This window comes from Microcaecilia unicolor, chromosome 5 (genome assembly GCF_901765095.1).
Source record: "Microcaecilia unicolor chromosome 5, aMicUni1.1, whole genome shotgun sequence".
Taxonomy (NCBI): domain Eukaryota; kingdom Metazoa; phylum Chordata; class Amphibia; order Gymnophiona; family Siphonopidae; genus Microcaecilia; species Microcaecilia unicolor.
This window is the reverse complement of record NC_044035.1, coordinates 235,993,083-236,005,201: the sequence shown is the minus strand read 5'-3', so window position 1 is coordinate 236,005,201 and position 12,119 is coordinate 235,993,083. Positions and strand designations below refer to the sequence as shown.

Here is a 12,119-nt window from a genome sequence, read left to right as displayed (position 1 = left end):
AGAGCAGTAAAATATTCGAACAACAATACAAAGTATGGCATGGTAACACTAGCAATGTCAACACAATATGTACTAGAACATTACAATGGTAGTGAGGGGTAAGGCAAAGTTGTAACATATAGATGAGTAAGAAAGTAGGAAGAGTTAGAAAGTAAGGTGACTGGTTTGAAGAAAGTTGCACCTGAGGTCAGAGAGATGGTTAAATATTATCTCAGCTAGGTAGGAGTGGCTAAACATGTCCTGCTGCAGCATATGCAGCCCGAGTCAATCCTTTGTGTGTGAGTGAGACTAACAAGTTAGTACTTCTTCTTATTGTAATTGTGTAATATTCTGTACATTATTATGTTTTATTCACTTTATTGTTTGTAGCCACATTGAACTTGAGTCTATTTCGGGCTAATGTGGGGTATAAATGTCATTAATAAATAAATAATAAATAAATAGTGTGCACTAATGATTAGGGTGTGCTAAATGCTAAGAAGCCCATGAGAATAAAATGGGCTTCTTGGCATTTAGTGCGTGCTAAACAGGGGCCTAGCCAGACCTCGAGGTGGAAGGGGGCCAGAGCCCAAGGTGGCGGGGGTACATTTTGTTCTGCTCCCCCCTCCGCCGCTCCCCTCCACCACCTCGCTGACCACCTCTACCGCCTCGCCACCCTGCTGCTCCACACCATTGCTGCCGCTGTACATATCTCGGCTGGCGGGGGTCCCCAAATCCCGCCAGCTGAAGCACTGCCGCCGCAAATACTAAAGGAGCTGCCAGACGTGAGGGGAAGAGAGAGCAGGGCAGGCAATGTGGCGGCACTGGAGACCTTCGCTGGACAAAGATGTCAGCTGGCGGGAGTTGTGGATCCCCACCAGTCAAATCAAGGGGCCAGAGTAATTGGGGGGGGGGGGGGGGTAGGCCCCCATGGCCCCACATAGCTATGCACTGATACTAAATCCATGGCATTAACGCATCTTAGTAGAAAGGAGTCATCTTTCATACGCCTAGCTCAGAAACTGCTCCCTGCATGACTACCATTTAATTTTGACAGCTTCTTCCTGCACCTGTTTTGAACTTACTAGACAAATCACATTTTATTCTGGCACCTTTTCTTTGGAATCAGTACCCTGTTGTGGTAGGGCTGAATCCTCCTACAATGATCGAAAACCTATTTGTTCACATTAGCATTTCCAGGATGTTAATTTTAATCAATTGTGCTTACCTGCAGACACATGACTCAGAAAGCTTTTGTTTGGGGGGGGGGGGGGTGCGCATTGTTTTTGGCTTACTGCTCTCTGTCCTCTTGTTTGTTGGAGTTCCTTTCGATGTTTTTATTTGTAACCCGCTACAATAAATAAGCATAAAATTCGGAAACTTCTGGAGTGACCAGACTGATGTAATGTAATAGGAGCTGAACCTGTTATGTCAATCCTTGCTGTGGATGTTTTCTACTCTGACTAACTTCTAGAGGGAACCCTTTAGGCTCTGAAGTTTGGGACTGGAGAGGTTTTCTTTGGCGTTTGAGGATGCAAGGGAGCAGAAGGGAACTGCCTCTTTCCCTGGCCAAAGGGAGGAGATCTGAAGAGGCAGCCTGTAGGACTGCAATTTTCAACCAGTGTGTTGCACATTGGTGTGCTGCGCTGCTCCCCAGGTGTGCCGTGGGAGTTGGGCCAGCTTATTTATGACAGAATGGACTGTTTTTCTGTCTCTAGCAGTCGGTGGCAAGAAGCAGCGATTCATTCAGCCTGCTTTCTCCAACTCTAGAGCCGTTCTCTCTGACGTAACTTCAGGTTTCCCACAAAAGTGGGAAGCATCAGAGAGAAGGTTCTGTGGTTGGCACGAGCATGCTGTTATGAAGCACTGCTTCGCTGCTGTCAAATTGCTAGAGACAAGAAACTTTTAAAAGGAACACAGTGGGGGGGGGGGGGGGGGGGGGGGGGGAGGGATTATTAGAGACAAGGGGAGATGCTTGGTTGCCAGAGGGACAAGAAGGAGAGATGCTAAACTATTTTTGTGGTTGTGGGGGGAAAAGAGAATGGTAAATGACTCGACCTATTATGAGAGTGGGGGGGGGGGGGGGCGAACGCTGGACTAATTGTGAGGTGGGGGGAAAGAGAAGGTAAATGCTGGACTTTGTGATGGGAAGAAGGTAAAATACTGGACTGAGTAGAAGGGGAAGAAGGTTAAATGATGGACCATATATGGAGGTGCAGTGGGGGGGGGGGGGGGAAAATGCTGGATGATGTATGAGGGTGGGGGGGGGAGGGGGAAGAAGGTAAAATGCTGGACTATATGTAGGGGTGTGCCTTGACAATTTTAGCGCCATGTGTGCCCTGAGATGAAAAGGGTTGACATCTCTGCTCTAGGACATCCAGCCTGAATGTGAGGACCAAACCTGGTGTATCCCTAACATTTGAGGAGGATTGTTTGAGAAGTTGTGTTCTAAGAGACTTTTGATCATTTTGGTTTTGGGGAAAAGTAATTTAGCTAGCACATTTGCTTATTTCCGATCTGACGAAGAAGGGCAACCTTCGAAAGCTAATCAAGAATGTATTAAGTTATGTCCAATAAAAAAAGTATCATTCTTATTTTCTTTTCCATGTTTTATTTGTTTGACTTCTATGATAACCTTAAGAGTGGACTAACACGGCTACCACACTCCTCTACTTAAGTTAGTTTGGAATTTTCATGTGAGTCAGTCATGAGGACCTTAAACATCTGTTCCCCTGTCCACCAAAACCCCTTAATTTATTTGTTTTTAACTTTTCTCTTTGTGTACCTTCTGGGGCAAACACTCACTCCACATGTATTCTGTTTTTATAATAAGTTCCTTAATAATTAACCCATTTTTTTTTTTTTAAAAAGCAGCACTAGTGGTCTCCTCCACTATGTCTGTGTGCCAGCACTGAGCTTGAAACCAGACTCCCTGCTGCCTGGACTCAGCTGGAGAATAGTTATTGGGCCCTCAGTGATCAGTCTTCAGTCTATAACCTCAGGCCTCAGCACTTCCCCCACCTCCCCACAAACAGACACAGGAGCCAGCACAGTCTGTGCATACTCAAGCCCAGGTAAAATAACAAAGGTTTTAATTATGTGTAATGTTGGTGGGCTACTGGGTGGAGGTAAAAAGGTTTATTATTATATTTAATGTTGGTGGTGCCCAGCGTTAAAATAATTTAAAAAATGTTTGCATTAATGTTGGTGGGGTCTGGGCGGGGATGGCTCAGTAGTTGTGTATTTCATGTTGGTGGGTTTTTAGGTGGGGATGGTCTCTGCAGTGCCCAGGTTAAATTTTTTTTTTAAGTTTTATATTTAATGTAGGCAGGTTTCTGGTTGGGGGTGGGCTTTGCAGTGCCCAGGACATTAAAAAACAAAGGTTTTATATTAATGCTGGTGTGCTTTAGGGTCGGGGGGGGGTGGGGGGGGAGAAGATGGGAAGAGCAGAGGAGATGCCAGACCATGGGAAGATGGGTAGGGGGTAGGACAGGGCTGATGCTAGGCTACAGGGAGGGGTGGGGCAGGGTAGGGTAGAGGTACAGGGATGGATGGGTGGGTAGGGAAGGGATGGGAAAGAAAAGGAAGGGCTGATGCCAGGCTACGGGGATGGGGGGAGGTAAGGGAAGAGAACGGAAAGGAAGGGCTGATGCTGGGCTACAGGGATGGTTTATGTTTATGTGGTTTATGTTGATGTTGGGGAGACTTATTAGAAATCCATCATCCAGAGCATTCTAAGGTATTATTTAGTTAGTCTCACTCACACACACACAAGGAGTGACACAGGCTGCACATACTGCAGCAGGACATGTTAGCCACTCCTACCCTAGCTGAAATAATATTTAACCATCTTCTGACCTCATGTGCAACTTTCTTTTACTTTCCATCTCCTCTTAGTCACTTACTTATCTATGTGTTCCATCTTTGCTTATACCCTTCACTGTCATTTAAAATGTTCTATATGTATTGTGTTGAAATTGTAAGTAGTATACTATGCCATACTTTGTATTGTTATTTGAATATTTTTACTGCTGTAATTGTCTATTGCTCATGTTTGATTTATTCTTATTGTACACTGCCTTGAATGAATTCCTTCAAAAAGGTGGTAAATAAATCCTAATAAATAATAAAATATATACATTTTATAGAATCCCCAGAAACACTACCTATAGGTATATACATAGTGTCCACCCAAAATGTCAGGTCTAGCTACCCACTGGCACAAGCCCACCCCTTTCCGAAACCCCCTTCCTTCTGGATCCTTTACAGGAAGCCTGATCCCTGGTCTCAGGTAAGGAGCCCAACCAATGGTTAAGTGGGGGAAGGGCTCGTCTCTAATTAGTTTATGGCTATTCACGTACTGCAATTTTGCAGGAGCGTTAAACATTTACAACGTCGCGTGAAAAAGACAAACACAGGGGAAAAGAACTCCAATGACAAGACAGAGAGGAAAAAAGCACAGGTGCTTTTTTTCTCTATCTGATTTTTTGATTGGATTTTTTTTTCTCATTTGGTTTTATTAACACGATAGATACGACTCCTTTAATTAGTGTGGGTGGCTGCAATTGTACGAAAGTGACGTGAGAGTCCCGAAAACGGGAAGTAGCTGTTGATCTTATGCCTCATTCACAGAAAGCCGAGTTGAAAGAGAGCTTCGAGCTGTTAGTATGTGGACTGAAGCTATCTTAAGAGCAGAAGCTGGAGCGCTGCTGGCAGAGCCGATGACCACATGCTAGAGAGCTTGCCACCGGAATGGAAATGCAGTTCTTGTAAGAGGAAGTTCGCATTTTACAATTGTACTTTTAGTATGAGAGCTGTCTCCTTAGCTGGGTGCCCGTTTCTCTGTGTCTTGGTGTCTGCCTGCCTGCCCTCTTATCTGATCCTCTTATCTTTAATGTCTAACTTTGATCTCCCAATCCTAGGGGAGCAGAAGGCAGCTGAGACAGGCTTTGCGGATTTTGGGCTGGATGTTAGCCATCATAGTCTGGCGGAATTGCTTTGTCCCAGGTAAGATTTTTTTAAAGATATGCTTTTACTTTATCTTTCCTCTGGAGAGCTGTCTCTTTGTTGCTGGTATATGCAGTGTTTAAAATACATATTTGTGCTTCTTGTTTTTTACTACCATCCTTGGCAAAGCAGAACAATAGTAACTGTATTCTGGAAGTTAATTAACATGAATATTGTTATATTTGCTTTTGTCAAATTGAATTCCGGACTTGAATTATACGAGTTTATCTTGTTGGGCAGACTGGATGGATCGTACAAGTCTTTATCTGCCGTCATCTACTATGTTATGTTAGACCTACTTAGTGGAAATATTGTTATTGTGCACTGAACTTTCAAACTTTTTTTTAATGGTTTATTAAGCAGAGAAACTGATTGTGGATAGAGACTGCTAGTGTAACAGCTCTATATCAGACTCCGGTTTCTTCTGTTTCTCACTGTTGTGCCAGACTGACAGGCTACCTACCTGTTAGAGCTCTGGGCTATAACCTTTTTGAATTCCAGTGCTCTTTCCTTTGCTGTAACATCTCATTTGTATTTCTCATGTGGACTCGATTATTAAGCATGTCTTTGGTATTAAACCTCCCAATGTCTTCTAGTAACATAGTAAATGATGGCAGATAAAAACCTGTATGGTTGATCCAGTCTGCCCAGCAAGATAAAGGGAAATGGGACTTAATATACTGCCTTTCTGAAGGGTGTGTGTGTGTTTTTTTTTTGCAACTACATTCAAAGTGGTTTACATATATTCAGGTATTTATTTTGTACCAGGGGCAATGGAGGGTTAAGTGACTTGCCCAGAGTCACAAGGAGCTGCAGTGGGAATTGAACTCAGTTCCCCAGGATCAAAGTCTACTGCACTAACCACTAGGCTACTCCTCATTGTGTATAGTATGTGATACTTCGTATGTATACCTGATCTTGCCATTTTCTGTTGCCAAATCTATTCAGCCATGATCAGGGCACTGACCTCCTATTTACTTTTCTTTTCCTCTCAATTCATTAATTTCCAGAACGGCACCCTTCCATCGCTTTATTTCCTTTAACCAAGTCCTGTCTCTTCAGGAGATAGTAACCAGTTTTATACCAGGACCTCTTCTGGTACATACATATTACCCGGTGATGTGACCTGGTGTTGTCACTGCCAGAGAAAAGATGTTGGGCTCAAGGCACAGAGTATGACACATCTTATGTTCTGTATCACAAAAGAATTGACCATCGCTTTGCTAGAGTCAGTTACATTTATATTCATTTTTAGTTTTGGCTATATTATTGTATTTGTAAGTTTTCCTTTTGTCTTTTCATCCCTCTCATCTCAAACCCATTATTAATATTTTTAATGTAAAGCATGTAGATATATTATATGCAGTATATAATGTAGTATATCAAATACATTTGAACCATCTTTTAGTCACCTTATCTCTCTTTAATGACTACTTACACATCCAAAATCTAATTTCTTCAGTCAATTAATTTACATGGAGGGGCATTTTCTGAACAGGAAAGACAGTAATTTTCAATTTGAATAGGAAACAAGGTCATTTTTTTCAAAAAAGAAAGTCTATCTTTTGTTTTTTATTTTTTTCGAAAATAGTTTTGAACAAGGTTTTGCGATTTGGATGCTTGTTTTTTGATCCATTTTTGAAAAAAAGTCAAAGTGCAAAATACACAAAATCAAACCATTGCAATGTACGTAGGAGGAGCCAGCATTTTTAGTAGACTGGTCCCCCCAGGCATCCCAGGAAGGAAACAGGGCACCCTAGGGGGTACTGCTGTGGAATTCATAAAATGCTCCCAGGTACACATCTCACCATTGCTCCTTTATCTTGTCTGCTGAGCCCCCACAAAACCCACTACCCCCAAATGTACACCACTACCATAGCCCTTACTAGTGAAGGGGGCACTTATATGTGGGTACAGTGGGTTTCTGGTGAGTTTTGGAGGGCTCACATTTTCCTCCACAAGTGTAACAGGTAGGGGGAGGTAGAAGCCTGGGTCCACCTGTCTGCAGTGCACTGCACCCAACACTAGACTACTCCAGGGACCTGCATTCTGTTCTGATGGACCTGAGTATAACATCTGAGGCTGGCAAGCAATGTTTTAAATCACATTTTAGGGTGGGGGGTGGGTGGGAAGGGGTTAGTGACCACTGGGGGAGAAAAGAGAGGTCACCCCTCATTCCATCCAGTGGTCATCTGGTCATTTAGGCCACCTTTTTGTGCCTTATTCGTTGTAAAAACAGGTCTAGCTCAAAACATGTTAGTTTCAGTCCTGGACAGTTTTGCTTTCTTCCATTATGGCTGAAAAATGTCCATGCTAGGAATGCCCAGATCCCACCCTTAACACGCCCGTTGTAATTTGAATGCACTTCTGACGGACTTCATAGAAAAACATCTAAAAATTTGGTTTTCAAAATACCAATTTGGATGTTTTTGTGAGGAAAAACGTTCAAATGCAGATTTATGACACTTTTTGGACGTTTTTCTCTTTTGAAAATGAACTCCATGGTAACATAGTGGATGACGGCAGATAAAGACCTGTATAGCCCATCCAGTCTGCCCAATGAGATAAACTCATAGCATAAGGCAGAGGTTTCCAAACCTGGTCCTGGAGGCACCCCAGCCAGTCAAGTTTTCAGGATATCCACAATGAATATTCATAAGAGATTTTCATGCTCTGCCTCCACTGCATGCAAATCTAGTTCATGAATATTTATTGTATAACAATACTAAATCATGGATTTAACAGTGCTGCTAACCTTACTGGAGAGTTATGGCTCAGGTAGATTTTAATGTATAATTGCCTAAATGTATTAATAAAGCTGTTTAGTTTTATTTGTGGAGATCCTAAAAACCTGGCTGGCTGGGGTGCCTCCAGGACCAGGTTTGGGAATCTCTGGCATAAGGTATGATGTGATACTATATATACATACTTGATCTTGATTTGTCCTTGCCATTTTCAGGGCACAGACCATACAAGTCTGCCAGGTACTGGCTTTATTCCCCAACTATTGAAGTTATTATCAAAGCCCCACTCCAACCCATCCAGATCTGCCCAGCCATGATCAGGGCACAAACCGTAGAAGTCTGCCCGGCACTGCCTTTGTTTCCCAATTACTGGAGTTGCCATCTAAGCACCGCTAAGTTTGTTTGGTTCCATTCTCTTTCCATACAGGATTCCTTTGTGTTTATCCCACACATTTTTGAATTCTGCTACCATTTTCATCTCCACTACCTCCAGTGGCAGGGCATTCCAGGTATGGTATCTAATACCACCCTCTCTGTGAAAGTACTTCCTGATGTTATTCCTTGGTTGCCTACCCCGCCCGCAACCTCAGTTCATGTCCTCTAGTTCTATCACCTTCCCACCTCTAGAAAAGGTTTGTTTTGTATAATGATACCTTTCAAATATTTGTCTGTATCATATCACTCCTATTTCTCCAAGGAATACATCTTCAGATCATAGGAGCCAGATCTGTGGGTGCTTGAGTGCCCCTAATATTAAGCAAACTCTTTTATTATTTATTTAGATTTTGCTCACACCTTTTTCAGTAGTAGCTCAAGGTGAATTACATTCAGGTACACTGGATATTTCTCTGTCCCAGGAGGGTTCACAATCTAAGTTTGTACCTGAGGCAATGGAGGGTTAAGTGACTTGCCCAAGATCACAAGGAGCAGCAGTGGGATTTGAACCGACCACCTCTGGATTGCAAGACCGGTGCTCTAACCACTAGGCTACTCCTCCATGCCTATCCAGGAAAGGGTAATTTCTATTGGGTTTAACACCCCCTAATCATTTTGAAACGTTGGCTGCTGTGCTTCAGGTCATCAAGTCTCTTCTTATGTCTTGCAGCTCAAACCCCATTTGCACCAACTGAAATGTGGTGAAAATCCTGGTGCATACCCCTCTTGTTCTGTAACTACATGCGTAAATTCTAGGAACACTCCCGATCCACCCACGACACGCCTATTTCAGTGCCCCCTTTCGGACTCGTGCATAAAATTTAGGCACGGATCTGGCACCTAAATTTATGCAGGTAACCGCTAATTAAATCCAATTAGTGTTAATTGCTTGTTAGGATGTCAGTTATCGGTGCTAATTGGCTAGTTATTCAATTAAGTCACATGTGTAAACTGGGAAAGCATCATATATAGAATCTGGGGGGGTGGGGGGGGGGGAGTAAAGGTTTTTCCAAATATTGAGCCCATCGGGTGCTCATTTAAACAGTATTTCTCTACTGAAGTATCTGTTGATTTCCAATGTGATCCCTTTGCAGTAACTGTCAGAGAAGGAATTTATAAGATTGTATGACTCCTGAAGCGGGCGTTCCACACTGAAACATAGCTCCTTGTCAGGTCCGTTTACAGTTGTTGCTTCAATAAACATTTATCATTTGGCTTCACCTTTGGAGTCTTCCCTTGGACTTTATTGGAAGGCTATTGCCCATTCTTTTGTTCTTGTCCTCATACATAGGGTTGTGTCTTCTTGTGTATTTATTTGTTACATTTGTATCCCACATTTTCCCACCTATTTGTAGGCTCAATGTGGCTTACATAGTACTGGAGAGGCATTTGCAGACTCCGGTGTGAACAAATACAAAGTGATGTTGTGGTAAGATAAAAGTTCATGTGGTACAGCCATATTAGGGAATCGTAGTATGGAGGAGTTGTGTTATGTCCATTACGTGCTTTAGTTTGGTTGTGTTGCAGAGATCAGGCATTTAAGTTGGATCGGTAGAGTATGCCTTACTGCAGGATAACTGAGCGTGTTCAGTGATACTCTATTTTTAGCTGCATTAGCGCCTAATGCAGCTTAATAAGAGGGCTCCTACGAGACATAAGGAAGAGAAGTCATGCATATATTTTAGAGGCCACTGGTGAAATATCACAGGGATGTGATATTTATTACTCACCTTTCCAAGTTGATTTATTTATGACATTTTCCCGAACAATTTCGAGTTTGATGTGGCTAACAAGCTAAAAAGAAGTCATTACGTAATATGAAACACAATACATAAACTCACACACAGTAAGGAAAGAATTGTAAATATATGAAGAATTCAATAATAAAGCATAAGGGGGAGATTAGGCACCAGGATCAATTGACAGAAATTTTTTGAAAAGGAAAGATTTCAAAACCTTCCGAAAAACCAAATAATCATGTTGAGATCTTATATTTTTCGGCAAGGAATTCCACCATTTAGTACCTTGGTATGAAAAAGTAGCTGAATACATATAGATTTATAAACTACTTTCTTACAGGTAGGAAAATGAAGATGCAGGTAGACTCTTGCACCAAAGATTGAATTGCGAGAAGGCAAAGTTGCAAGGGGCAAAATATAGTCGGGGGCAATACCATACAAAATCTGAAATATGAGAGCATAGAGTTTGAATACAATCCTGGCCCTAATGGGAAGTCAGTGCAAAGGAGTAGCACTCTCAAAGCGTGGTACATGCATGAAAAGTCTAGCCTCAGTATTTTGTGCAGTTTGCAGTTTCCTTAAGATACATTCTGTACACCCTGCATAGACAGAATTAAAATCTGACTGTTTCCGATTTATTGAATTGTTTATATCCATTATGCTACACTTGTTTTATTTAAAAAAATTTTTTGTATGCAACCAATTGTTTATCTACTTTGGCGCTTGCCACGATGTGTTATTGTAAGCCACATTGAGTCTGCAAATAGGTGAGAAAATGTGGGATACAAATGCAACAAATAAATAATCAAACTGGGTCAAAAGAAGAGATTGGACAAGTAATCTGAAAATATCAGTTGACAAAAAAGGGCCTAATGTGCTTCAGCTTCCAAAGTAATTTTAAAAGATTTAGGAGCTCTTTTACAGTGGCGGTAAGCCCAATGCGGGCTTATCACTGAAAGGAGAGGAATGGAAGGGTGCTGGAAAGAATGGTGGGATGAACTGGGGGTCCCTGAACTTTGGAGAGGGGTGCTATGGGGTCCACACAACCCAAAGGCTGGGAATTTGTTTTGTGGAGTATTAGACATCTTCCTGTCATCATCCATTTATTTAGATTTTGCTCACACCTTTTTCAGTAGCAACTCAAGGTGAGTTACATTCAGGTACACTGGATATTTCTCTGTCCCAGGAGGGCTCACAATCTAAGTTTGTACCTGAGGCAATGGAGGGTTAAGTGACTTGCCCAAGATCACAAGGAGCAGCAGTGAGATTTGAACTGGCCATCTCTGGATTGCAAGACCAGTGTTCTAAACACTAGGCCACTCCTCCACTCCATTGTATGTTTATCAGCCATTGATCTAAAACTGGGATAGGGACAAATGTTGACACCCAACCTTCTTAACCAATGAACTCCCACAAGTTTTACTGATCTATTGAAGCCTACAGTTAGAGAAATAAAAACAAGTAACTCAGAGAACAAAAGTAGGACTTAGTTTTGAATATTAGAGTGATTTCTTCCTGCCCCAAAATAACTGGTCAAAAATTTCAAGGAATTGATAGCTTCAGATTGAAATGATAGTTCAGGTTCTGGGACTTTCCCTGTTGGAAATTCCCACCAAAGCATGGTATAGGAGCTTACATTGTTGTTATTGTACATGTGGTAAGGGAAGGTGGAACTGCTGTTCTGTGTGGTAGAGAGCATGATGTTATATCTGTGTATGAAAGAAGAGCAAGACTTAGGAGTGATTGTGTCAGATGATCTCAAGATGACCAAACAGGTAGAAAAGGTGATGGTCAAAGGCAGAAGGATGCTCGGGTGCATACGGAAAGGAATGGCCAGCAGAAGAAAAGAGATGATAGTGCCCTTGCATAAGTCTCTGGTGAGGCCCCATTTAGAATACTGTGTGCAATTCTGGAGCCTGCACCTACAGAAAGATATAAACAGGATGGAGTCGGTCCAGAGGGCGGTTACAAAACTGGTCAGTGATCTCTGTCTTAAAGGGTATGGGGACAGACTTAAGGCTTTCAATATGAGAGGGGATATGATAGATGTTTAAAGACCTCTGTGGCATTAATGTACAGGAGGTGAGCCTCTTTCAAATGAAGGAAAACTCTGGAATGAGGGCATAGAATGAAATTAAGTGGTTTATAGGCTTAGGAGTAATCTGAGGAAATACTTTTTCTCAGAAAGGGTGGTGAATGCATGGAATCACCTCCC

General features: G+C 42.2%; 1 protein-coding gene across 1 annotated transcript in view; it reads left to right on the top strand.

Moving 5' to 3' along the window:
* Positions 1 to 4,596: 4,596 nt before the first annotated feature.
* Positions 4,597 to 12,119, top strand: part of LOC115471325 (T-lymphocyte activation antigen CD80-like) — a 61,243-nt gene continuing 53,720 nt past the window's right edge. Inside the window, exons 1-2 of the mRNA XM_030205026.1 lie at positions 4,597 to 4,644; positions 4,902 to 4,986. Of these exons, the coding sequence (XP_030060886.1) occupies positions 4,597 to 4,644; positions 4,902 to 4,986 (133 nt within the window). The remainder of the gene's footprint in view (positions 4,645 to 4,901; positions 4,987 to 12,119) is intronic.